Genomic DNA, 27,407 nt, shown 5'->3' on the forward strand with positions numbered 1-27,407 from the left:
TGTGCATTCATCACATAATTAGAAAAACAAAGACACAACACGACTGTATGTGATGTATGTGAAGATGACACACAGGCTGACAGTGTTGAATGTACTGTGTGATTCACATACTACCTCAGATGGTGGGGGCCGGGGGGCAGGGGGGGTAGACACAAAGATGGAGGAAAAGACTGTGGTCGGTTGTCTTCCCTGTTACTATACAGTGGGGTCATCTGGTTCACATGGTGATTTGTCTCCAGGCTGGACACTTAACCCTAAAGCTGCCCTGGCAACAGCGTCTATGGTTATGAAAGTTGTGTGACATAAAAAGTGCTGCAAACACCGTGGACGCTGGGCATAAGTGACTGGACGTGAACAAGTGTACAACAAAGACGTCAGGAGAAGGAAGGCAGCGTTACAGAACAGGTCATTTACCATGTGGGTGTGAGGTGAATGGAAGGGTAATGGGATTCAGTGTCAGTCACCGTCAGCAAATTACCCCTAAACTCACAATTCTGGAGATTAGATAAACATTGCTCTGAGTGCCCGCTCCCTCCACCCCATGAACTGAGGGTCTGGGGCGAGAAACTGGAAAACCTGAAACACAATGCAATTAACCACTGAATGGACCAAATAATCACACCGACCACCACAAAGAAGCAGACGACGAGGCATTTAAATAGTCAAGTAGTTTCAGCCAGATATCAGCGTGGTTGGGGTTTTGATTTCATCATGAGCTACAATCTCTGCCCCCCCCACACACACACACACACACACTAAAATGTACACCTCGACTCTTTGGACTACTGTCCAGACAACTAGCTTATTGTGTAGCGACAGGTATGCAGAGAAGAGCCCTTTCTAGAGCATGCAATTGGATGCTAGTGTGTGTGTGAATGTGTGTGTGTGTGTCTGTGTGTGTGTGTACTCCCTAACCACTGGAACAGGGGACATGGTGTTGTTACACTCTCACAAACAGGGGGCTCCTCACAGTACATTTGGGTTTTAATGTTTTACATGTCGATGGAAGAAGGAATCACTTTAAACTCGTACTGCAGTACTGTGTCATAGACACAGTATTTGTCCTTCATTTCTTTTCTCTTCTGTCGTACTTTACTCCATCCAACAAAGGAGTGAAGAAGTGGAGGAGAGAAAAAAAACTGCCAGTGAAGTGAAGCATGATAACAGCATTAGTGTAGAAGAAGGCTGGAGGACCGAGGAGGGGAGGAGAGAAGCAGCAGGAAGGCTGAGAGGATGGAGGTCTCAGCAGTGTCACTACACAGAGGGGGAGTAAAGGGGGCACGGAGGGGTTAGACAGGGGTTAAAGGTTAACTGGCAGAAGGTGGGGGGAAACAGGGAATAACGGGGACCAAAAGGACAAAGGAGGAGGAGGAGGAGTGTTGATGCAGCCTGGGAGGGGAGGGGACGTCACCTGTTTACACACTCAACAGTGTGCGTCGGTCCTGCCACGTTCTTAGAAAAGCAAAGCTGTTGCTCAATGTTACTGGCTCATTCTATGTGTGTGTGTTTAACTGAAACGTTTCTCACTGCATGTCTGCAAAATGTGCATGAATTATTTTCACCTGATTAGATTTAAATAAATAAAAAAAACTTAGAAGGTTAAAATAGTTTGGACATGTTTTGGAAAAGGATGTTGGAGATTGAGCTGCTGGATAGGAGGAAACGAGGAGGACCCTGAAGAAGATTTATGGACGATCGAAGAGGAAGTATTGTGTCTTAGTTAGTTATATTCATCTGCATTTTGTGTCATTTACATACAGGTGCAGTTGTTTTTATAAAAAGTCATTGACTCAATTCAATTTCTATTTCTATCTGATAAGTCCTTGTGTTCTACCTCCAAGTGCAGCCAGATTCTACCCTGCACTACCCACCCCACCCACCAACCTCCGCCGCCTGGTGCTGCTCAGTGTTTGGTCTGATCAGAGGGGAGCCAAAAAGGGAGGTGCACTGGGACGATAGAAGGGAAGAATGTGGCCATTGTGCTTTCCAGGTATGTGTGTTTTTGTGACAAACAGAGACAGAAAGAGAGCGAGAGCGAGGGAGGGAGAGGGAGAGAGGTAGGGTGATTAGATCTAGTTACAGGTGTTTCATAAACACCACAACAGTGCAAACAGGTTCTCTCTCTCTCTCTCTCTCTCTCTCTCTCTCCTTTAAAGGCTTTACATTTCTCCCTAATTCTTGGTAGGTGGATTAGGCTCTCCGCTTTGTCCAACACACACACACACACACGCATGCATTTGTCTGAACCTGTGCTTCCTGGTTGTGGTCATGTGACAGCCAGGTGACACACACATTCACTATACTTTTTCTTGGGGCCTTTTTTTCCTCATGCGTCTTGGTTTTCAAATCAATTTCCTGCTCTAACACCTTTTCTAGGTTAAAGAGATTCTTCCACTGCATCGTTTCATCCTCTCTCCCGTTCACTCAAACATTGTCATGTCTTCCTGAAACTAGAGCTGGCCCAAACACGATACCATTAAGGTCACAAGGCAGGAAAAACACTCGACACATAAATTCCTGCCTCAGATGATTGTCTGTCCTTTTTTCCGTGCATTTGTGGAATGTGATACAGCCGTCTGAGAGATAAATATCTGACAAATTATTTGACTTTACAGTAGGACCGCACTGCTGTTGAGTGACAGGCACGCACGCACACATGGTTTGACTGACCACCACTGAAATACATGTGTTTTTGGTTATCGACAGGAGTCAGTTTGAGCCACCTGATGACTTGGTACGGTCGAACTAACACTTGAGCACACATGTGCACCTGCACAGAAACACACACACACACACACACACACAAAACACAGAGTACGACAGGTGATTGTTCACTGCACCTCCTTTAAACTGTCAGCCAAGTACTCTGTTGTATTCCAAGCAACTGAGTATTACTTTCCAGCGTGACGCACAAGTCACTCATCAGGCTTGGATTGTGAGTAATAAGCGCAGGCATAGAGGGAAAAATTGTCTTTAAATATTAGAAATTATCCCCAAAAAATTACCGAACAGGTTGTTGAAAATCAAACATGATGTGGGAATTACAGAGAAGTAGTGAAAGGGCTTTAATTTGGATGAAAACACGTTTGCATTACAGGCTCCATCACATGGTAGTTTTGATTGTAGCTACTTTTCAACAGCACTAATCTGTGACTGGAACGGTCAGAACCTCCACGTCAGAAACAGAATGAAAAATAGATTTCTGATTTTAAAAAAAGATTACTGAAGAATGTGGTAAAATATTAGATATAATTTTTTTTTTTTAAAACTGAAGAATGTGGTAAAATATTAGATACAATTATTTTTAAAAATTTTAGCTTTAAATGTAGCTTTAAATCACTTTAATTTATCTGGCTAATGGTTAGCCCTATAGATATCTCAGTTAGGACATTGTTTTTATGTAGCAACATACCAGTTGGTCAGTATTTACAGAATAACATGACTGATGCATGTGCTGACAGGTACTACAAGTACTACAAGTAAGTGGTAAGATAAATAGCAAAAGATTAGGAAGTACGCTCTAGACTTCTGTAGAAGACACAACACTATCAGTGAACAAAATAAGTCATCCTGGAATCCTTTAAAAAACAAAAACAAATATTTTGAATGGTCTTTTAAATGTTTTTCTTTTTAGTTGAAGCTCACAGTTTCATTTCCCAGTGTCTAGTTACACCCTCGTAGTTAGTGCCAGATAATTGAAGAAGTCATTTCAATATTAGAAGGCACAACGCCTACATTTCTCCTACACACAGAATATGGACAGGCCAATAAATATTACATCTGGTATGTGATACCTTCAGAGTTTTCAACAGTCGATCACACAGTAGCCACAGCAAGGTGTATAAGTGACGCTCACTAAACTAAATCTGGTTTCTAAAACAACAGGACACCCACGGCTAGCTAGCACCTGGCTCAACCAGTTTCTCAAACACACAACCCCACGTATACAGTATACAGTACACACACACACAAAGGTGCACACACAAACACACACACAAGATGAATAGCCAAGACAAGCAACTGATTAAACATACACATAAATAAACAGTGGGTCCTCCTAAAACAACCTTGTGGTGAAGGTTACGGCAGTCAGAGCTGGGTCAGAGTGAACACTGGACCAGATGGAGAAACGTCCTTCCAGATATCCACTCTGTGTCTGTGTGTGTGTGTGTGTGTGTGTGTGTCTTTGTGATTCTAGCGAAAGTGGTTTCTAATGTCAAGATTAGAAGGAGACAAAGAGACAGACAAGAAAAGACAGAATAATAGACACAAGGCAAGTCTGGAGCCCACCTGTAGGGTGATGATGGGATGACGGGAAGTGGTGGTAGATTCTTCTGCCAATGTTCAAACAGTGAGAATCCGGCCGATCACTTTCTCATTTTCTCGTGTCCGTCCTCGCCTCCTCCTCTGTGTCCGTCCGTCAGGTTGTCTCCGACCTGCCGTCTGCTGACAGGCTGCTTCCTTTCTTCAATGACAGGTCCAGCAGAGCAGGATCAGTACAGAGCTCACACACATGTGACAAACATAGCAGACGCAGAACAAGTGAGAGACAGGGAGGACAAGTCAGAGTTTCTGTTCTTCTTTCTGAGTTTTTTTGGCCTCTGACTCAGATCATCTGTGTCCTTCTGCTCTGCTATGGTTAAAACAGAGCATGCAGGCACAGCGGCAGGAGACAGAAGGAGGGGTGAGGAGGTCTGGGGAGGGGGGTACAAGGTCTGAGGGTGAGTCGAAAGTGGCAAAGTTGAAGGAGAGAGCTGGAGAGAGAGAACGAGTGGTGAGCATAGGTGGGGGTGGGAGGAGAGGAGGGCTGAGGGCAATGGCTGTGGTAATTAGTGAGTCGGTACCTGACTCTCACTGACATAAGCCCCGCATTCCTCAGAACTGAGGAGGGGAAGAGAGAAGCAAGGGAGGAAAGAGGGGGGAAAAAGAAAGGAAAAGGAAAAAAATACTGCTGATAAGAAACACCACACCAACACTGCAGTGATCCCAGAACACACATCAGAAACGATTCAATAAAAAATATGTCCTTACAGCACATCCTAGCTGCCTCTGTACAGTCACAGTGGTGTGTGTGGTGTTAAATAAAAAATATGTCCTTACAGCACATCCTAGCTGCCTCTGTACAGTCACAGTGGTGTGTGGTGTTGGTGCTGCTGCTGCTGCTGCTGCTGCTGCTGCTGCGGATGGAGCAACGTCACCGTCACCGTCCGTCACTTTAGATCCTCAGAATGTCGTGTTTGGATATTTATTCTTCTGTGTTATCCATTTTCCTTTCAAAGTAAAACCCGGAGTCTGACTTGGTTTCTTTCCGTCAGTTAGTCTCACTCTTTCTGTTTCACACACACACAGGATCTGTGTATGGTGTACACAGAACAGACTGCTCTCTCTCTCTCTCTCTCTCTCTCTTTGAAACTCACCTAACCAGAATCCGAGTGCCCAAAACCCCCAGCACACCTCCCCTCCTCCCTCTCACCTATCATTCCGGATGGGAAATGCTATCCTCTGGTGGCTCTGGCCAATCTCTGTTTGTGTGCGCATAAACGTAAATGGCAGGACCTGTATGGCGACAGCCAGAGCAGCATTCCTCTGAGGACATTTCCCCACAAACCTAACCGTAAACCCAGCATCACCGACCACCACCACACACTCATTATCGATGGCACACTCACTCATTCACAAATATCTGTGCCCCAGAAGGTCAGGGTGACACACACTGCCTCTGGGCTACAGTGACGTACATGTAGATCTACAAGTTAATGCCACTAATAACAAGGTGTTCTGTGACTCTCCCATTTTCCTGTGTTTGACTGTCAGCATGACATCGACATGAGCACAGGGAGGAGGATAGGTGAAACCCACTGACAACGTCTAGAGTCAACATTTTCTCTCTTCTCCTGTTAGACGGGCTCCTGCTGCCCAACTGAGAGGGAGGTAAAACATTGGAGAACATTTTCACCTGCTCAACTCCTGTTTCATATTTTCCATCACCTTTCTTTTTCCCAGCCCGCCCACTATTGATTCTCTTCTACCTTAGTCAACATTGTGCAAGTTAAGCCATGCAGCGTTTCAACACGCCAGACCTCCACCATCCACCCACATTCGGCTGTCTGTGTGTGTGTGTGTGTGTGTAAACTTGATTCTGCTCACCAAAATTCCTTAAAGTGTTCAGTGTGGGCGGGACCAGGTACTTCCTTCTTCCTGGTTTCAGGTGCATACTGTGTGTTTTATCTTCTGTACAGCTAGCTGTCAGCGAGTAACAGCCAGGAGTGACACAAACTTTTATAAATATTTCCTTCCTGTAGATAGCCTTATAAACCCCCGATCACTCCTCTCACCAACATGTACAGATTGTCTCACTCTAACCATAGTAGTTTCAACATTGTTTTGCTTAAAACTTGTCCGTTGTTGTGGATGCTTGTAAATGTGCTGTTCTATTCTCTAAGTTATCAAATCTCTGAAAATAATAATGAAAAAAAAAATTTTTAATTCACCTGTGAATGTTGATTCCACTGGAAACAAACAAAAATAAAAAATATTCTTAGTGTTTGACTGTGAAAACTCAATAACAAGAATATATAATGATTAAAAATAATGACTATAGCTCACTTTTTAAGTGGTTCAGAGCTAAAGCAAAACAGAAAACGGAACTCCCTGTTAGGTTGCTCCATCATCATGTTTGTATCACGATTATATTTAATGGCCATATGTGCAATGAACGTTCAAATGAGCGCCCACCTCAGGCTCATCTGGACTGTGTTGAGTCACGGCAGTAATACTTAATTCCTTAATTCTAAAACGATTACAGAGCAGTTAAACAGAAAGATGGATGTAACACAGTGGTAACACAGTGGTAGACTCCAGACTGTACAGAATTACCAGTAAACAGGTGATCTAACTGCAAAGATAATCAAATAAGGAAAAAAAAACTCATGTCCTCTTAACTGATGAAAAAAACGTGTCTGACCCAATAACAGGTTCTTCTGTGAGTGTGAGTGTGTGTGTGTGTTTAGGAAGCTGAGACTGAGTCGATCTGTGTGAGACTCTGCTCACACAGAGAAAAAGAGTTTCAACACAGCAGCTGCTCTCTGGTAGGGAAGCTGGAGTCTGTTGCGTGTGTTGCTCAACACATTTGTCTTTAATCCCTATTTTCCAGATCCCAAAAGTCTGTGCAGATAATGAGGCAAAAACAAAAAATTCTCTTGAGAAATTTGATCAGCATTTGTTTGGACAAACTTCTATTCAAACTTTAGTTTAGACCTCAGTTAGTTATTTTCGTTTGTAACAAAACTGTACAAAGTCATATATAAAGGCTTATAATGTACAAGAATACGCACCGGAGTAGGGATATGAAAACAAATATAATTTGGACACATTATTAATATTAATATATAATTAACAGTTTGAGGAAGTTGTGAGGATTGCACATCTCGTGGCATGACAGAGCTTTTAGGCTGTTCAGTAGCATCATTACCAGGAAAATGTAGACAAAAACAAAGACAAAAACAAAAACAAAAAAAAACCCTGAAAAGGTAGGCGGAAGAAAGCACCAAGAGAACTTTAGAAGTTAGGAGTGGCATAAAGGTATGTGAAAGTGGTGCAACATGATAGTTGCAGATAGTTACAGAGAATAGTATTTACAAGAATTACACTCATCCATAAAGAGACAGATTAGTTCAGAGAAGTGGTTGTGCGAGGAAGGACCTGTTAACTGGAGACGATGGTACATCAGGGAAACCACTGCGTTAACCACACGTTTAATGACTTCCACTGGTTTGATACATAATATAAAGACTTATCACTGAAACTGAAGTCTTTGGAGGAGGTCTCTTTTTTAAACTGAAACACTTCATGTTACCACTGAGTGGATTAAATCACTGAGAAACAGGGGCATGTGCAGCATATTTCACATTTTTTAAACACTATCCTGATGCTAACCCTTGATTCATAGGACAATGAAGGGTGTGATCATCGACAAACATGTTGGAGAAAAGAACTGTGCAGAGAAAGGTGATGGGAGAGCAGTCTGGACATTATTGACAAAGAATGTTGAAACTTGACAGGAAGAAGGAAAAGAGGAAACACCAGAGAGGACTCACCAGTGTGGACAAGAAGGACCAGTACTATACATGGCTGTGGTGAAGTGGGTTACCAGTCCATCCATGGTAGGTGCCATTGCCTTCGGGCAAACACCTTGACGTGAATATGTACAAAAGAGATTCAACATCGATCACCGACCCAGGAAAAAAACCTTAAACAGAAAACCAAGTATCCAGCTACAATATCATATTAGAATAAACTCAGGTGTTGCTTGTCCTTGACTTTAACATCAGAAACGATGTCTGCTTTTTTGACCTTTTTTCTTCAATACACTTATTTGTTTATTGCCCTCTTGGGAGTTAGATTAAGGTCTCTCTGACTTCCAGATGTCATCCTCATCAAAATCTTCCAAACACGTGGGAAAACATATGTGTGCATTTTAGTTGGTATTAAAATTTGAAATAAAATGTGAAAAGGGTTGGGGTTTTTTAAAGAACAAAATTAAAATTCAATTATTTAAAAGAAAAATACTTTTTTCTTTTCCATTTCCCACATTTATTGGTGCCAGAGGTTTTGCTGTGTAAGCACCAGACCCTCCTGGCCAGAGATGGTAGTGCACCCCACTGCAGTTCAAAATCATTTCATTTACTAAATAGAGCACAAATACTTATGTTTTTATTTTTTTAAATGGAATTGATGTACTGCAGTTCAAAATCATTTCATTTACTAATGAAATGAACACAAATACTTATGTTTTTTTTTTTTTTTAAATGGAATTGATGTAATTTTACTGTTCTGTAACAATTTCCCAGACAATTCTTTATCATTATTAGAATAATTTTATCTTTGTTCAACAGTTGTCATGAATTAGAATATTTTCTGTGTAATTTATTTGTATAATTCTTAAGTTAATATTATTTATAAAATCTAGTAAACTCAACAGAGCAGAGTCCTCACTCAGGGAACACAGACACAGACACAGACCTGGACAGTGAAGATGACATCAGATCAGACCAAACACAGTATATTTGTACTGAGGACACCAGGTGAGAGGTGTGATGAAGGGACAATCACAGGTGAACGGCATTGAACTAATCACCCCAGGAGAGGCAGACAGTCCTGGCATCAGTACACACACCTGCTGTCAGAACTGAACTTCAATCAAATATTTAAATTGTTGAAGGATTCTGACGTAATGGGCCATAATCATACAAAAGTGAAGGTGTAATGAAAAGTGTTTACCAGCGCTTTCACGCGTGCATGTGTTGCATTTTCACAGGGTACAGACAAAGGCAAAGCTCCACACAATAAAAGAGCAGCGACCCTGCCCTGCTTCCTGAACAATACAGGGAGAGACCTGAGAACGAAGCTCAAAGATTTCCCAGGAAAGTAGTCCAAAGTGATACTGCGGATTCCTGAGAGTGACACACAAAGACACGGGGCAGTGTTCCAGCAGTTCAACGGCAATAAGCGCTCTCAATTAAACCATCAATCACACACACACACGGAATGAGGAGCACGGAGGACAGGACAAATGTATAATGTTGGTGATTCACCAGTGTGTGTGTGTGTGTGTGTGGTTGGGTGTGTGCGTGAGTGTTAATTAATTTGGTCTTGACGACTGAGGGACATCTGAAGTATGAAGTATGCAGACAGTCCAGTCCACAGACTGGAGTGTGTGTCACTGGTTCACCTTCACACTTTGACCCTGACGACATGAACACCTCTGGGCCGAACCGAGACACCGAGTGTGAGAGCGGACCTGGTATTTTCCATGCTCACTAATGCTCTTAGACTTGATGAAAATCCTTCCCAGCAGAGTGGAGAATGTTTGATTAATGCTTGAAGTCAAGATCCAGACGCAGTACAGCGTGAATTTTGGATATTTTGGATAACTTGGCATAAAACCTATTAAAAACTATTGTGTGCAAAGCACCAATAACCTGAATACAGTGTGACACGGAGCAGTGAGTGTGCACACGACTTGATTAAGAACAGAGGGAAAAACAAACTTCCTTCGCCACCGTGTGCCTTCCTGTAAAGATTAGACCTTTATTGAAAAAATTCCAGATCGGCTTATGGACTCGGGACCTCTCGTCTCCAACATTGGCCAATTATTGAATATGCTCTTACACACACACACACACACACACACATACAAATACATACACCTACACTAATGCAGCACACAAAGAGCAAACAGAGCCCTGGTGTGGGACCACATTGATGACGCGTGTTAGCCGGGATAATCTCTCCAGTTGGGGCCTCACCCGTGGAGACGTGGATTACGTTCAGGTCTAGAAGGTTCTTTAAGGACTTTTCTTTTCGTTAATCACTGATCTATGACTTGCTAGATCTTCCAACACTAACCATGCAGTGGTTTAACTTGTAAATAAAAGCTTGTTCCTAAAGAGCCGGGCTTCCTCTTTATCTACTTGACATTACACGACTTGGCGCCATATTTAAATTTAGACTTGATGAATTTATTATTTTTTAAAATGAATTCATGGGGTAGCTCTCAAACTTGTAGCGACTACTACAACTCTCTTCAACGCATCTTCAACTCTCAACTCAGACAGGTGTCGCCCTCTGTTGGCAGTATACGTAACTTACAATGTTGAGTGACCAAGGCAGTGTTTTCGCCGCGGTAAGTCCGATGTATTTTGTTACTTTTTCAGTTGGAAGAGTTTTCAGGGACACCAGAAAAAGGAAACGTTAAGCTAAGGAACCCAATCTATGTTCTGTTGTGGAATAACCGTCGAGTGTTTCTATATTTTGGATCTTTTGGGTTGGATTTGAAGGAGCTGAGATATTTGATACAACCAACAGTGTCTTCAAAAACATTTTTTGTTCCTAGAGGTATTTGTGCTGCTCCGAAAATCCATATTTTGTGGTATTTATGTAGTTTAGAATGCTTACAGACTATGGTCACTAGAGGGCATGATAGCAATTGTCACTGATGCTTTGCAGCTGCCATTATGGTTTCTGGTCCTGACAGGTATACAGTTTCATCCTCTGTCCTCAAACCTGAGCTTTAGAGTATCACCATCGCTTTTCAAGTTTTAGAAAACACAAATAAAACTAAACTTGTCGACACATCGAAATATCAAAATTACTATTGAGGTCACTGTCCGTTTGTTAAAGAGAGGGCTTAGCTCTTCATTATCATATTGTTGCCATGGCGTTTCAAACTAAAGGACCACCCCCTCCCTGACAGAGCGGTGATGTCGTTCAGGTGGCTGGAGTGTGTTGTTGAGGTGTGTGATCTGTAGAACACAGGACACAGTGTGTGTGGACTCCTGCTGCAGGTTCATTTCCTAAGAAAATGAGCTGTAGCGTTCCCACAGGGACTATTCAGAATGACAAAGGTAAGACCTGCCATGTGTTTTTTAAACAGCTCTTCATTTTCTACGCAGATGACACTAAACTGTCCGACGCACTTTCTTCAAGTTCCTCTTCACCTGTGACCTCCAGTAAACTGCTTCTCAGCGTTAAGTTGCAGCTGCTTCATATTCATTCATTTGTTCCCTTTGCCCCAACATGGGGTTATTGGACACGTTGCACATTTTAAAATGCCACTATTCTGCCGGGGCACTGGTGTGAGTGCTGCGAAAGCCGATTACACTCTGTCAGTTTTCTCTGTCATTAATCCAGTTTCATTCAGGCCTGCAACTTCTGACGGTAATCCTCAAGTGAGGCAATGTCACACAACACTGACACTAGGCCTATGCTGCAGGTGTGTGTGTGTGTGTGTGTGTGTGTTTCTCTGAACATTTTTTTGACCCAAAGTCCTAATTATAAAGTAAATTTAGTCACTGTTAGGCAGAACTTTATTTTTGTGAGACTGTCAGAGTTATGTCTGACAGACGTCAGAGTCAGACACAAGTAGATTTACATCACGGCACATATTTGCACTACACACTATAAACAACCATGCTCAACAGTGTGCAGTAAAAGTACTGCTGTGTCCTGAACTGTTAACAGGAAGTACCTGCAGCATTGATTCTTCAGACATCCGTGTGCATTATGATTGTCACTGTACGAGCTGCTCAGCGCAGTGATGGTGCAGACAGATTAGAGAATTTCTATCATGACCTGTCTCTCATCTCTACTGACTCTGTTTGAAACAGACGTGGTCTAAAAACGAAAACGCAACAAGCTTTCTTATAAAGGCTTAACCATGTTCACATGACCAGGACACACTTGTAACACACACACACACACAAACACAATATCAGTTAAAAGAATCACTCCAAATTGCCATCACATTTTTATCTCACACGCCCCCTAGTGGCAGCTTGCACAACACTTTGGTAAGGCGTCTTCTGTACTTTTCCACTTTTTTACGTCATACAAAAATCAGTGCAATCCTAGCAAGGATTTTGTGTGTGTGTGTGTGTGTGTACGTGTGTGTGTGGGCTGGACCTTTGTCCACGCTCAGACAGCAGCCTGGTCTTTGTTCATGCTGATGTATTTGACTTGCTGTCTAATTGCACCAGGATGAAGCCAATTACCCACAGTGGCTCTCAGCTACTGGACAGAGAGGCCGGACATGGCTGACCCTGGTTCAGCTGTCGGCCATGACTGCTGCTGCTGTGTCTTATTTGCATTTGCACAGCTCAGGTTGAACTCTGTAAACAAACACAGTGTCTGCTGAGACGCTCATCGATTGGACAGATGCTGACAGGACGAGTGGGTCTCAGCGCTGGTCGACAACTTCTCATTTTGTTGCCAAAACCGTCTCTGAGATGTATTTTTGGTGGATTATTTTGTCCTTACGTAATGACCCACAGTACACACTGTACACACACTGTCTCACAGTGGAGTCCAGCCCAGACACGAGTTCAGGCTTCGTGGCAGAGGAGGAATCACCTCGAGGTTCCACCTGCCTTCATCCTCTCCCTCCTCTCCTTCTATCATTAAGTTTCATCATGTGGATAACAAAAAGTAGAATTTAACATCAAACAATGGCCGTTTATTCTGTTAAGTCTCTTGGTGATTTAGTTTTATTATATGACTATTACTATTTACTATATCTTTTTTTTTAGTAATTTAGTAAAACAAGGAATTTTAAATTGCTGTTGTTGAAGTAATCCAACAAGTCAAACGTCTCTTTCTGACCCAATCAAGAAACCTAGACCAACTTCACATGGCCGCAGACTTCATCTTTTTTCTTTTTTCTTTTTTTTTTTGGTATTAAAGTATTAAATATAGTACTTTTGAATACCACTCAATCATAGCCTTAAGTATCAGAGAATACACATGGCCGTTCTGTATTACAATGCTCTTGAATGAAAAAAGTTTAGAGTACTTGGTGACGGGCCGATCAACGGTGAAATATTGTATCAGTATTAAAATAACTGGTCATTTAGTCCAATGTTCCTAAAAGTTACTCAGCTGCTGACCATAAAACCAGAGTCGTCATTTAAAAATGAAACCTCAGTCCCATAAATCCAGTGTCGTTGATGTGAAAAATAGAGTGAGTAATAAAAACGGCTGCAGTCCACAGAATATGTGGCTCCACAGAGCAGCTGTGTTGATCACTGCAGGACTCACAGAGCGGGATGTGTCAAAGCAAACAGATTTGAAAACTTATCAGCTGTGAGGACGACTTTAATATCATTTCCATTTTCAAATCTTTTGGAATTCTCACCCTCAAACCTCCATTCAGTTCATGTCAGACGTGAACAGCATCTGGTCACGTTGTCACCATTTTTTGGGACCTGTTGGAAGTTTATCTTCATGCTGGATTTTCCAGGATGAATGTCGCAGGTTATAAACCAAGATGCTGAGGCTTCATCTGTTTGAATACCAATGATAATGTAGAAGAAACTAGAAGGGTTGATGTTTGGATGGCAGTACTTAACACCAAATTTATCACGTCGATAAACGTTTTCTCCTTAAGGGTTCCTGCGGTTTCTTGTGTAACTTATGATCGCATTTAAATCAGCCACATCACAGTTGTGTAGCACACAACGCTAACAGCAATTTATAACCACAGGACTAGAAGACTAAGGTCAGCGACAGACAGGCAGAAGGCGCTATAAACAGCACGAGGAGAGTGACAAGTGATGAGGCAGTGAAGAAGGATTAACGCAATGAAAAGACTGGAAAAACAGAGAGAGAATATTCCAGAACTTTAGCGATCCAGTAGAAATGCTTTGCTTCCTTGATTTTTACTCTGACGGTAAAACAAAACTACAGCAGCTAATGTCAGACCACAACATTTGATTCATCCATTTGTATTATTATGATAGTCTAAACTAGCCTGTTGATAATTTGATTCATCCATTTGTATTATTATGATGAAAACTAGCCTGTTGATAAATGTATATTTTGTACAGACAGTTTGGAGTACAAAGCACAGTATGAAAAAATGTATTTACTGCATACTGTAATATTCTGTCTCTCTGATGCATTCCCATGTTCATGTGATTTTTTTCCTCCTCTTTTCTTTCCTCCACCCCCTCCCCTTCCCACCACAGCGCCCCCATTATCAGATCATGCCTATCTGCAGGCATCAGCCATTTTCCAGCAGCTGCGGGAGGAGAAGCCCGTCACGCATGAACTTCTGCGCTACGCAAAGAAAACGGAGCCGCAGCTTCAGGAGAGCGGAGACAGAGGCACACAGAGACAGGCCTACCAACTGGCCTTCAACACGCTCAAATGTACGATTATTCTGTGGGAATCCTCCGTGTGGCTCATGTGGTCTCAGCGGCTCAGGGTGATGTTAGCGGAACCACACATCCTGCTAAGAAAGGATGAACATAAAGTCAGGGAGAAATTAATTTGCACTGCTCCACTGCCACCTCTGCAGACCCCGACCACCACTTATACGGCACAGCAGCCTTATCTCTATAATGAATAACAGTGGGGAGCTGCAGCATGTGTCAACTTCAATATTCACTTTTGACAGGCGGCTTCTACTGCAGACCGCAGATTAGACGGCCAAAAAACTGGTACTTTTCTTATTTTCCATGTGACTGCAAACTACTCTAAGTAGAACCTGCAGCCAGTGTCTGTGTTGGAGATGATAAGGCACACATGCATGCGCACACGCACGCTCACAAAGTGCTGCATGCATGCATTCACTACTGAAGGTGAAGATACGGCATCTGACCACAAGGGACGTGGAGGGTCGTTTAACAGACCTGCCAGCATTTGTAGTTTAGATCAAGTTAGGCCACGTTAACTGTCCCCATCTAAACTGAGATTTTTAAAAAAGGAGAAAATAGTTTATATTTTAAAAAATTCATAGAAAGATAAATAAAATCTATTTTATTACAGGTATTATCATTCAGATTCGAATTATATCAGTCATCAATTTTCACTGTTAAAGAATTTTGCAAATTGTGTTTTATATACATATATGTATATATGAGTATATATACATATATGTATATAAAATAGTATATATGTATGTAGTAGTGACCATATACTGTAAGAGTTGAATCATATTATCCCAGCTGCATTTCATCAGTACCCAACATATAATTATGTATATTATATAATGTTATAATGTTCAGCTTATATACATGATATATTTAGTGAAGGGGATTCTCTTTGGCCTGGTCATTTACACAGTAGCAACCAAGCCAAAAAAGTGTGGACACCCCTGATCACTGCTGGGATCGGACCCCAAACAGAATCAATAGATAAATCCACACAGCAGGACTAACCACTGTGACACAGCGTGGCTTTGTTAGAGCCTCAAGACACACGTCGTAGTCCGTGTCATCGGTGTCAGACCATAAACGGGTCACAGCAGCATTTACACTGCAGGTTCTAAACCTGACGAGGTGATGGATAACCTTCCTCCCGTGAACTCCTCTGGTCCATAACATAAAGTGCTCTCTGTTGTCTTTCAGATCAAGATTTACTTGAAGAGATCATCGCTGAGAGCTGCCTCCAAACCTCTCAGCATATTGTGAGTCCTTGAATTGACTCAGTGTCGAACTTCACTTCAATTACTGACAGTCACACTGTCTGGGGTTTATTTCTCGGCAAGCGGAGTAGCCGTGCTCTCTCTGTGCGCGTGTGCCGCCACGTCGGAATGTTACGAAACACCGGCGAGGGAGACTGGGACGGCGTTAAAGGCCATTTGTATTCAGACCTGTGCAGAGTCTGGCCGGTGAAGAGAGGCAAATAATGAAAACAGGAAAGACAGAGTTGCACTCTGTGACTGAGAGACTGTAAATAAGACCATAAAACACCGAGCTGGGACACACGCACAGACGGACAGGAAGTCTCAGAGAGTGTGTGTGGGAAGCTTGGACGGGGGGGGGGGCAGTATGCTGACAGGCTGTTGGTCTGCATGTGAGACAATGAAGTATGCAAAACAGCTGCTTTGGTCCTTAGTCACACAGCCACAGTCAGCTGCTGTACATCATCACGGTCTCAGCTCGATGTTTGATCACCGTCAGTATTCCGTTCAATAATGTGACTGGCTCCATATGAGAGGTGACACATTAAGGATCACACCGCGGCTCTGCAGCTCCCTGCAGCTCTGCAGAGCCTTTTAATATTTTAGGGCCTTTGATTTTACAGCCCATAACTTCAATATTCTGAATCCGTTTCACGGCTCTCATTACGAGCTGTTTCCAAGCACAACAGGCGCTGGGTTTTACTGGCAACTTCTAAAAGTGTCTGTTCTGAGTTGGTTACAAAGAGTTTTATGTCAAAGGTGAAGAAACACAGTCAACTTTTAGTAGCTTAAAAGAAAAGCAGGTCAAAATCCAACAAGGTCATGGAATGGAAACTGTAAACAGATTATTATGACATGAGTGAAAATCAAAGTGAAAAAATGAATATTTCTAATATACTAATGACCTTTGATGTGTGTGTTGTTCTGCAGTCAGCTGACCTGTTGCCGTTGGTGATGGTGATGCTGTGGGACCTCCAGGACAGAAGCTTCGTGCTGCAGGAACGATCACCACACGAGCAGCCCGTACAGGAAGTGAGGGAGCTGGAGAGCAGTCTGCACAGGTGTGTGTGTGTGTGTGTGTGTGTGTGTGTGTGCTCAAACTCAAAGGTTCAACGATATGATTTATCATCTTGACTTTCTTAAATAATAATAATATTTTAAGTCAGTTTTAAACCATTATGCTAAAATATGATAAACCTAGTGTAACATCATGTTTGCTGGACTCCATGGTGAATCAGTGTAATTAGACTTCTCCTCCAAACATAATGAAAGCAGCAAGGTTTTACTGTAGCAAATAATGTGAACATTATTTGCTACATTAAAACCTTGAAATTAATTAATAATGAATACGTTTGTCAAGGTCTTCCAGGAGGAGAAATGAACTGACAAGTATCTCTGGGTCCACCAGACCAATTTTTTTTTTTTTTGAGTGTGCAACATTTATTTTTATTTTTCTTCCTCAGGTGTAAGACCAAACTGGCAGCATCTCTGGCTCGCTGCAGGGTGAAACTGAATCTGCAGAGTGTTTCCTGTTTTCTCTCTGATTCTGTGAGGAATAAACAGCACTTTGCAAAACGCCTGCCGATCTATGCATGGGTGAATACTCTGAAGATGAGGTAGGAGTACGCAGTCGTCCTTTTATTCAGACATGTCAAAAACCCATGTCAAAAACACTTTGTCGTCAATACTTTCCTGTTGCATCACACTGAAGACCCTTCAGGTCTATTTTAGGACGTTATTCTCCTGGGATTTCATGATGCACAGGACGTCCTGGTGCTGCAGCGTGAGGCTAATGGTGGGTGAAGTTCAGTGGAGTGAAACGTGGAGTTTGGAACTCCTCTGCCAAGGGCAGACAGCGAGGAGCTCACTGATGCATCCTGGCTGAACTGTTTTTGTTAATGTGATGAAAGAAGAGGAAGAACAGACCAGGGTGGGTGTGGTTCTTCAGGTGACCACACGTCTCTGTCTCCTGCAGTGTGGAGGAGGTGTGCGATGCCCTGCACAGGGATGGTTTGTGCGAAAAGAAAGACGTCGTTGATCTTGACGACCGGAGCTTCTGCAGAGACGTCCTCTGTCCAGACACACTTGTCTTCTCCCAGCAGCTTCGTCCTCGGCTCCAGGACAGCAGCCTCACCGGCGAACATGTACTGAACATACAGGTGGAGAGCTACACCCTGAAGAATCACAGCAGGTGGAGAGCTACACCCTGAAGAATCTTTGCAGTACTTCACACTGTGAAGTACTGATTACCAATAATTACAAACTTATTTGGAGTTTGTCTCAATTCAGGACAGGAGTATATGCTTGGCAGTGAGTGCGTTACGCCCCCTGCTGTTTGAGCACAACGATGTCCTGGTTGTTGGGTCTTTCTCACCCGTGACCGTGGCTCACGTGGCCGTTGTGGCGTCTGCTCGTTCGGCCCGAGCTCTGATGTGCGGCGCTGATCATACGGCCTCACAGTTAGAAGAGATTCAGGAACGGCTCAAAGACATGAGCGTCTCCAGTGAGTGACGAGGAGACAGACCGACTCTGCTGCTGCTGCTGCTGCTGCTGACAGACTGTCACTCTTGTGCTGCAGATGTGAGAATCCTGTCTGAAGCTTTCTGCGGGTTGAGCGAGGGGGACACGGCCCTGCAGCGTGTGAAGGTCGTCGTGGTGCTGCCTCAGTGTTCGTCCTCTGCCCTCAACGACCCTGTGCCCGTCATACACAGTGAACATGGAGGTACGTTGTCAAACCCTGAACCTGTTTCGACATCAGAGGATATATTTAAGAATGAATGTCCGCCTCCACCATGACTGTATGTCGTTCATACTGTACCTCGTTCCTGAGGTTCAGTTTTCTGATACAAATTATCATAGTTATTATATTATATAGATATAAACTACTGTAGGTTAGAAACCTGTAAGAAAAACAAGTCCTAAAAATGGAAATCACTGGCAGAGGGAAAAGAAATTCAACCAATCCAAACTTGACTCGTCACATCTGATCATTTCCTCAATATTTTCACAGACTGGGATCTTCTACCAGACTTGTCTCATGGTCAGGTGTCCAAGCACAAAATTCACACAATGTCCAGCCAACAGTCAAGACTGTTAGCACACGCTCTGACCTGTGAGTGTAAGACCATCCTCGCACACACACACACACACACACACACAAATAATATCTTGAATAATATATGCAATATAAAGGTGATCAAAGTATATAGGATTTAGTATGGTGGTAACACTGAATTAATACATGAATTCATTCATCCATCCATCCATCCATCCATCCATCCATCCATCCTAGTGTTGTCTCTCAGTCTCCAAGGTCCAGACAGTGGTCTACTGCACACGCTCAGTTTATCCAGAGGAGAATGAACAGCTGGTGAAAAGAGTGTTGGAAAAAACACACACTCACCCCAAACTGCTGCCCTTCAGGTAACACACACACAGACACACACACACACACACACACACGTAGAGTTTACTGTTGTGTTCCCTCCATGCAGAACTAATTCTACTCCATAATAATAATTCACCAGCTCTGTCTGGAGAACATGATTCCAAATAAAAGTTTACCAGCTGCTGTAACATCTCTGTTCCTAACACTGATATCAGACGCTTTTACAGTCCATGACAGTCAGCGTAAAAATAAAAGACTTGTTTATTTAGTATTGAACAGAAACTACAGTCGGAGGACACAACAGTGTGGACCTTTGGTCAGGGTAATATTTCACTCAGGGTAAAATATCTTCGTTAAAGTCGTGTTATCTTCTCTGGTGTTCTCCTTATTATTCAAGTGAATTTGTTTGAGTGTAATTCTATTTGTTTTTTAACTTGTTGGTAAAGTTAGAAGACATCTAAAGGTACATTGTCAATAATTCAATTATAAATGTTCTTTACCTTCACAGCTATAATTTCTACAGCATTGAAATAAAACCTACATTTTAAATAAAGCTGACCCCTGCAGAGACACGGCTCTGTGCTGTGTGGCTGGACGGTGTTCACTGAGAGTTTGAAAAAGACCACAGTCTGTTTTATAGGCACATTAAAAGCCACTGCCATTACTTTTTTTTTTAAATGTCAAAGGCATCGTGCCCAGAGCGCCCACCAATCTCTGACTCTGTATGAACCGTTTTGGCAGCAGCCAGTCTGACATGATTTAGGAGGTTATTACTGCCCCGGAAAACAGGAGGGCGCTGAGCCAAAGGCATCATCCTCATGCTAAGAAGCTGAAACATGTTCAACTCACTGAACTCACTGACGTGATGCTAACAGTCTGTTTCTATATCTCTGAATGAGAGTCCATCTCTCTGCACCTCTTAGGGTCAACGGTCCAGTTTTCCCTGATGATTCCCAGCTGGAGGACAAAACAGACTCCAAGTTCTTCAGGCTCGGACCGTCGCGGTTCACCAACGGCTGCTTCGTGGCCCGGCTGTCCAGACAGGTGAGAGAGCAGAAGGCAGAGCGTTTGAGACTGATGGGGAACAGGGCCCCTGTAGTATGTCGGTGTGTGTCGGTGTGTGTGTGTGTGTGTGTGTGTGTGTGAGTGTGAATACGAGTGTGAGTGTGTGACTGCTTTGCGACAAGACCTTCCAGCAGTGCTGAGGCTGCACTCCTTTACTTTCTGTCTGCTGGGAGGTCAGACAGCTCTGCTCCTCTGAACGCACGGCTCACTACTCTCTCTCTCTCTCCCTCTTACACACACACACACACTTTCCCTCCCCCCTCAACGACTGCAGCATTATTCCAATACGCCGTAAAAAAACAACTTTGGTATGATATATGAGTGACTGTAAAGCACAGATAAATGATCATTTTCTCAGGGGTTCTTACACTGCAGCCCCCCCTTTTCTAACTGCCCCCCCCTCCCCCCCCGCCCCAGTCTTGTTGCATCAACTCTTTCTGTTTACCCCTGGTTTAACTCCCTCCTTTCTCCACTCATAAAAGAAGAAAAATGCAACAGAAGGAAATGAGCTGCTGCTCCTCTGATTCCCTGCAGCTCTGAAAATGCTGCAGAGAGGGGCCTGTGCCAGTGTGTGTGTGTGTGAGTGTGTGTGTGTGTGTGTGTGTGTGACAGATCCTGCAAACCAGAATGACAGTGAGTTAATTTAAAATCTGAATTGTAGAGTATAATTAAACTGACAGTTGCTGAGAACAGGTCCAGTGACGCTCCTCCACTGCTGCTCACACCAGTCAGAGTCAGACCTGGGCTCCACACACACCAACACCCCCAGACACAACTTTATCAATTCATTCAGTTCACAAAAATCACACACTCAAACAACTGTATCCTCTCACTGTCACTCTGTAGTGTGACAAACCACGTCTCTGAGGTCATCAGAAATTTGTGAGGTCAAATGGGGTCACAAGCCAAAAAAGGTCATGAACCCCTGGTTAACGCATTAACAGCAGCAGTGTGTAGGATACACTGCGATCGTCCATGTGTTCTGATCAGTTTGATTTTATAGTAATGATGACTTGATGTAACGATGACATCACAACACGTTAAAATGCCACAGAGGCCGAGGACCAGCATGTGGCTCTGGACCCACAGGTTACAGACCTCTGGGTTAAAGGTCAAGAGGAGTCATTGATTGTAAAATCTGTTTGTTTAGATCAGTACAAGACAATAATCTGTGATTAGCGTTAGCACAAATCACTTTGAACAAAAACAGGTGTTAAATTTACTACTTGCGTTTTCGCGTACATTGCACACGGAGGCTGCCAGAGCTGAGAGCACGGCTATAAAACCCTGTGTGTTGCCTCTTCCAGTACATTATAGGCTATAAGACACTTTGCTCTGTGGGGATGTAAAAAGCCACTCCCCCTCTCCCCCCGTGATCATCTCCCTCCTCTGCAGGGTCATTTCACAGCTGCAGTTCTACAGCCCTGCACTCCCTAACAGAACAGTTTCCCTGGAGACCTTTTATTTTATTTTGTTTTGTTTTTTTAATATGTTTTTCTCCCTTCACTCTTTAGGCAGACCCCACGAAGGTAGAGACGGTCCAGGATGTGCTAGCGAGGGCAGCAGCCAAAGGCCTCCTGGGAGGGATATTGCCTGAACAATTAAAACCTGGCAAAAAAGCCAAAAGCAAGAAGGATCCCAGACCTCCATCTCCAAACCAGGATCCAACAGCACCTGTAGAGGGTGAGGGAGACCTGACGAAGAGTGACAAGGAAGAGGAGAGCCAGGCGGAGGAAGAGGAGGCTGAGAAAGAGGAGGAACAGAAGAAAACGTCAAAAGGACGCAAGCGAAAGGTCAAAAGACGAGGGAAGCAAACCAGCAAAGACCCCAAGAATGATGCTACCGGCCAGAAGAAGAAAGCAGGCACCAAGGCCAACCAATCACATCACAGCAGGCGTCTGACGAAGAGCAAAAAAAGACGAATACCTCGTCTAACGCTGACGTTGATGTCCTCAGAACAACCATCCAAAGACCTGTCCCCAATCACAGCCCTGGCCCATAGAATAAGTGAAAATCAGCAGACTGCCCACAGCGCTCCGTCGACCGCAGCCAAACATCCGTCACCTGCTCGAGCTGCTCCGTCCACTGCCCCCGCCGCCTGCACACAGACTATTGGGAATAAACCCACACGGCCACTAAAGACTAAGACTGACCTGTGTAGACCTGACCAAGTGTCAGATTATGTCCTTCCACCAATTTCCCGCCCGTCCTCCAGTTCTGGTTCGTCTACTTCACAACGTCAGCCTGCGAACACGTCAGCCCCTTCAACACGCCCTCCTGCCTGAATAAACATGGAAATATTTAAGAATAACTACTTCATGAAAAATGTCATGCTTCAAATCCTACACAGGTCTGGTGATTATAACAGTGTTAGTGAGCATCATGAAGGAGACGTCCCCAGTTAAACATCAGACAGTGGACACCATGTCAGATCCAAGGAGCTCCGAGGCCTTCAGGAAGAAGATCTTAGCATTTTATGAGTCCAGTAAAGGATATAAAACGAGTGCAGTAAAACCATCGCACTGTCCGGAAAGTAGTCTATAAGTGGACGCCTTTCAAAACAACCTCCAACGTTCCCAGGTCTGCCTGTCCAAGCGTGTTCACCTACGGAGCAGACTGATGTAGAGCTGTCAATCAGTTCACATTTTAGTTCAGATCAATCACAGGGAAGCTGAGGATTAATCATGATTAATCACAAACTTAATCAACCATAATCACGAAAAATCCAGGTCAGTTTTCATTCCCAAATACGACACAAATGTTTTTTTCTATATATTCCTGGTACGGAAAAACAAATACTGTAACTATGGAATTATTAATTCCATAGTTACACACACACAGAACTATGGAAGACAGATACTGATTTTGAAAGGCCCTTCCTCCATGTTATGGTTCAACTACAGAATACCTTTATCTTCCAGTATTTGTTCAAATTCACCTCAAACATCCACATGTACAGGAAATTGACAAAAACACACAGGCTTTCATAGGGTTTCCTGGACCAAAGGTGAGAATCTGAAAGTTTGTTGTGTCTTCCATGAGAAATGATGAAAAAGACAAATAACAAAAGAAAAAAAATTGCAAATGTCTGATGCAGCATCTAGAAAAATGCATTTGCCCTTTCAGTTTGTGTCTTCGTCAGACACTGAACCAATGGAACGGCTGCAGACTTATTAGGCTGCTGAGGAAAACAGAGGGGAAAGGGTCAAATAAGCAAAAAATAAATAAAGGAACTGTGCTGAAGTATTCTTTTAAAGCAACAACTCAGCTGATATGTGAATATTTCTCTTAACATGAAGTTAAATTCCATAATAACAGAATTGATTGGAAATACATCACATCAATAATTAATGTTAAAAAATAATTAAACAAATCCCAATTCCATTTTTTAAGATTTTCAGGCTCCAACTTTTACAGAACATTAGAATAATCGTCGACTCTTTGAACTCTTCACACACGTGTTATTTCAGGTCATAAATCAGCATGTTAGTATCACGTTAGTAAGTACAGTCACCCAGAAACAGACTTCCTGTTAAAGAAAAAAAAAAAAAAACTTTCTCCATCATTTACATCTTTGATCCTGAAATGTTTCCGGATGCTTCTGCTCAAACCAGCGGCAGCTCCTCCAGACCAAACGAGTATTTAAAAATTACGACTCAATAAAACAGTATCCGCAGCTGCTCCAGTGCGCGCGCACACACACGCACACACACACACACACTGACAGATACCCAGAAGTCCCACACACACACACACAGACAGATACCCAGAAGTCAAGTGTGTTTTATAATGCTGTTTATTCTCACAATTGGTTACATTGGTAAAGTGTACAAACCCGTGAGTGGCAAACAGAAGCCGACACATCCATTTGTGGGAACTGGAGTGTGAGCTGTGTGTGTTTATGTGTGAACTCGTCAGAGACGCTGAAGGTCCACTTCTGTCCTCCTCCTCATCATCATCATCCTCACCTCCTTCCTCCCTCCTGCAGCAGTGGACCTCCAGCTCTGAGTGGAGATTTTGTTCCTTTTTCTTGCAGTTTGCTGCGAAGCGAAGCTTGTTGTAGCGTTGTGGTTTCACCAGGGACTGAGACGACGAACACCGAGTCATGAGACTTCACTTGCCCCAACTAATAAAATCAGTTATATACCTTTATAAAATAGAATAAATAAAATAAAAATATTTCTGTTACGTACATACAGTCGCTCTCTCAACCGTCCCAGGGCATGCAAGGCTGTCAGGACTTTCCCTTTGTGGAGATCGAAAGAATGCATAGATAATTGCTCAGTTAAATTCACTATCAACCTAATGGACAACGGTGAAAACCTTCCAAACTCCCGACTCGCTCTCATTATTTGCTCTGTTATTTTTCATATTTACAACAATGTATATCTGTATTTTACACTTTGGCCATTTGGTGAAAGAAAAACGCATTTCATTTAAACAAAAGCGATAGAAAACATTCAAAAATGAATAATAATAATAATAATAATAATAGTTAAAAAAACATAGCTTATAACGATGAATAATGGCAGACGTTACGGTGAGCAGAGGAAATACGTCCACGAGAAATGGCCGTCATGTCGTTCACATTTGTACGTGACAAAGAGAAAGCGATGTGTCTGCGTTTGTCCTATAGAACCTCCACGACTTTCCTGGTTCCTTCATTTGTTTTTCATTACACGGTGTTCACTGTGAAGGCAGATTTTAGTTGGAACTCTCCGGCATTTTACTACATCCCTGTCATTCCATCTGTCAGGCTTCTCCTCCTCAACACTGTATCTGAACAATCTGTAAAACAATATAAGACGGAGCTCTCACATCATCTAAACCCCGACAGAACCTTTGACCTCCAGACCAGGGTCCATAACCAGAGACCATTAGAGTAAAAGTGGCCGAAGACAGACAAGAGAAAAGAGGATTGTGGGAAAATTGTCTTAAAATTAAAGTCTATAGTATGGGCTCCCATAACCTGAATGGGTTAAACGCAGTGGTCCAATTTTCAAGTGATGATGTCGCAACTGCACTTTTGTTTTCTCTTTTTGAACTTTGTTTTCAAATGTTATCGATATAATTTGACGTTACTTTGTGTTAGTTGAATACATTTGAAATGTAGTTTGTCAAGATTTTGGGGCTTTCACATTCCCACATGTTGGACTGGATGATGACTAATTTAATAAAATCAAATATTTGTCGTGCCTCGAGAGGTAAACGCAGTGTGTTTTTTGTGTCATTGTCGCTGACGGTTTAATTCAAATATTTCTGTTTAAAGCATCGTCAACATATAATTAATAAAAGTGATTCCTGTTTGGACCTCGACTCAGACTGTGTTTTCATTTTCAGCTGTTTAAGCTGTTGTTGATGTGAAGAGCGCTGAAGCCTGACAGGCATTAACGGAGAGACCTCAGAATAAACCGGAAGCTCGACAGTGAGCAGATTAGATCTGTGTCAGAAAGACCTGATTTGATCCTGTTGAAAGAATCCATTCAGTAACTGAACAGGCAATCAAATAAAAAAACTAAATAGAAGGCATTCAAGTGAACAGAAACCTGGAGACGGATCATCATCAGCCCAGGAAGGACCTGCTGATCCGAGTCGACACGTCTGACGAGGTGAAAAGTCTGGAGATGAAAGGTTTCCTTCATCTCACCTGCTCACAGTTTCAGAGAACTCCGTCAGGAACCAGAGTCAGGTAGAAAAACAGCACATTCCTCCTGTTCTGCTTTTCCTCCTGTGGCAGAGCCCACTTTATTAGTGGACATGACGTCTCAGAGAAGCAACACCCAGGTGGGGTTCCAGGTCCAATTTCCTCCAGACTGTGGATCAAAGAGAAGTGGCAGCAGGCTGACGTCTCAGACGCTGTTCACCAGACGACACGACAGCACAGGACACACTGTTCATCGAGTCTTCATCTCTGTGTCTCCTCATCCTCTGTTGGTTTTTTTTTTTCAGGTGAAAGGTCACCGATCGTTCGGACAGACTCGGCTGATTCTTGTATGTTTGAGGCAAAACGATACGATAAGAAGACGTTTTCTCACCACTTCACTTTCGGCCAGCAGCATTAGAGTTTTCACACTGTCACCAGAGTGATTCACTTCTTCTATGAAAGTCCATGCAGGGTCAGCAGTGTCACTCTCTCTCTACTGTCCACTACAGGCGGATAAGAGAATCCCATCATGTGCTCGCTCCATTCCCCTTCTGTTACGGCCTACTGTAAAAAAACAAAGAAGAAGAAGAAAGACAGAAGAAAAAAAGCCAGCAGACAGACAGGACAGAGAGGGCAGTGAGGCCAGGTGTGTGATGTCATGCTGGCAGCACAGACACAGACACGGACACAGCTACAGTCACAGCATGAAGGAGTCAGTGGTTTGGGAAGCGATGGAGCGTCCTCATCTTTTTTTCCTTTTTTTTTTTGAAGAGCACTCTTCTTCCTCACTCCTCATCGAAGCTGAGAGCGACGTCTGTGCACATCAACGTCTTCATCAACCTCCGTTCGATGGTTCTCACGCTCGTTCTTCTGGGTTTTTACGCTGCTCAACATGAGTCGCTGCTGGACAGGTGTGAAAACCCTGGAGGTGAAGGAAGTGTTGAGGGGTTTCCCTCCAACCGTAGACTGTTGCTGTTGTTCAGGTTGCGGCAACGATGCAGTTTATTACCATGGTGACAAAGGGAGGGGATGGGGGGGTGAGCTGTGGCGGGCGGTTGATGTCAGTGTTTTACCGCGGTTACTGCGGCGACTCAGTGACGGGCTTCTTCTGTTTGAGGGTGTCGATGAGCGACAGGACTCCTCTCTTCACACTGGTGGACACCCGACGGGACACCGAGTCGCCAGGAGGTGACGAGCCGCTGGCCTTCTGAGAAGGAGGACGAGCCACCAAACACTTCTGATACCGCAGCTGAGAGAGAGAGACAACAGACAGACAGAGAGAGAGAGAGAGAGAGAGAGTGTCAAAGCTAGGGTGGGTTTGGGTGCAGTCGTCTCACTGTGATCAATAT

The 27,407-nt window shown here is 43.3% G+C and overlaps 3 protein-coding genes across 27 annotated transcripts in view; 1 reads left to right on the forward strand and 2 right to left on the reverse strand.

The window, feature by feature from the left end:
- rbm47 (RNA binding motif protein 47) overlaps positions 1 to 6,563 on the reverse strand; it is a 27,456-nt gene extending 20,893 nt beyond the window's left edge. For 4 of the 8 annotated variants that reach the window (XM_025058332.1, XM_025058330.1, XM_025058328.1 and 1 more), the window contains exons 1-2: positions 5,101 to 6,059; positions 4,291 to 4,465 (exon numbers count right to left, since the gene is read on the reverse strand). The gene's annotated coding sequence lies outside the window, so the exon portion shown is untranslated. Of the gene's footprint in view, positions 1 to 4,290; positions 4,466 to 5,031; positions 5,066 to 5,100; positions 6,062 to 6,147 lie in introns of those variants that run through there. The other 4 variants (XM_025058327.1, XM_008316936.3, XM_025058326.1 and 1 more) reach the window with 3 other exon arrangements.
- The window catches only part of LOC103383701 (putative methyltransferase NSUN7), a 26,189-nt gene extending 2,198 nt beyond the window's left edge, over positions 1 to 23,991 (forward strand). Inside the window, exons 2-15 of one of the 4 annotated variants that reach the window (XM_025058323.1) lie at positions 1,842 to 1,990; positions 8,061 to 8,162; positions 9,317 to 10,684; positions 14,523 to 14,705; positions 15,906 to 15,964; positions 16,892 to 17,022; positions 17,425 to 17,577; positions 17,937 to 18,120; positions 18,251 to 18,464; positions 18,540 to 18,683; positions 18,972 to 19,073; positions 19,267 to 19,384; positions 20,273 to 20,393; positions 21,929 to 23,991. In XM_025058323.1, coding sequence (XP_024914091.1) covers positions 16,916 to 17,022; positions 17,425 to 17,577; positions 17,937 to 18,120; positions 18,251 to 18,464; positions 18,540 to 18,683; positions 18,972 to 19,073; positions 19,267 to 19,384; positions 20,273 to 20,393; positions 21,929 to 22,699 — 1,914 coding nt within the window. In that variant the 5' untranslated portion in view covers positions 1,842 to 1,990; positions 8,061 to 8,162; positions 9,317 to 10,684; ... (1 more) ...; positions 15,906 to 15,964; positions 16,892 to 16,915 and the 3' untranslated portion in view covers positions 22,700 to 23,991. The other 3 variants (XM_025058325.1, XM_025058324.1, XM_025058322.1) reach the window with 3 other exon arrangements.
- A 201-nt stretch (positions 23,992 to 24,192) lies between these two features.
- apbb2b (amyloid beta (A4) precursor protein-binding, family B, member 2b) overlaps positions 24,193 to 27,407 on the reverse strand; it is a 41,749-nt gene continuing 38,534 nt past the window's right edge. For 14 of the 15 annotated variants that reach the window (XM_025058336.1, XM_017035312.2, XM_017035311.2 and 11 more), the window contains one exon: positions 24,193 to 27,307. In XM_025058336.1, coding sequence (XP_024914104.1) covers positions 27,137 to 27,307 — 171 coding nt within the window. In that variant the 3' untranslated portion in view covers positions 24,193 to 27,136. The remainder of the gene's footprint in view (positions 27,308 to 27,407) is intronic. The other variant, XR_003050538.1, reaches the window with a different exon arrangement.

This window comes from Cynoglossus semilaevis, chromosome 9 (genome assembly GCF_000523025.1).
Source record: "Cynoglossus semilaevis isolate Cse_v1.0 chromosome 9, Cse_v1.0, whole genome shotgun sequence".
In the NCBI taxonomy this organism is placed as follows: domain Eukaryota; kingdom Metazoa; phylum Chordata; class Actinopteri; order Pleuronectiformes; family Cynoglossidae; genus Cynoglossus; species Cynoglossus semilaevis.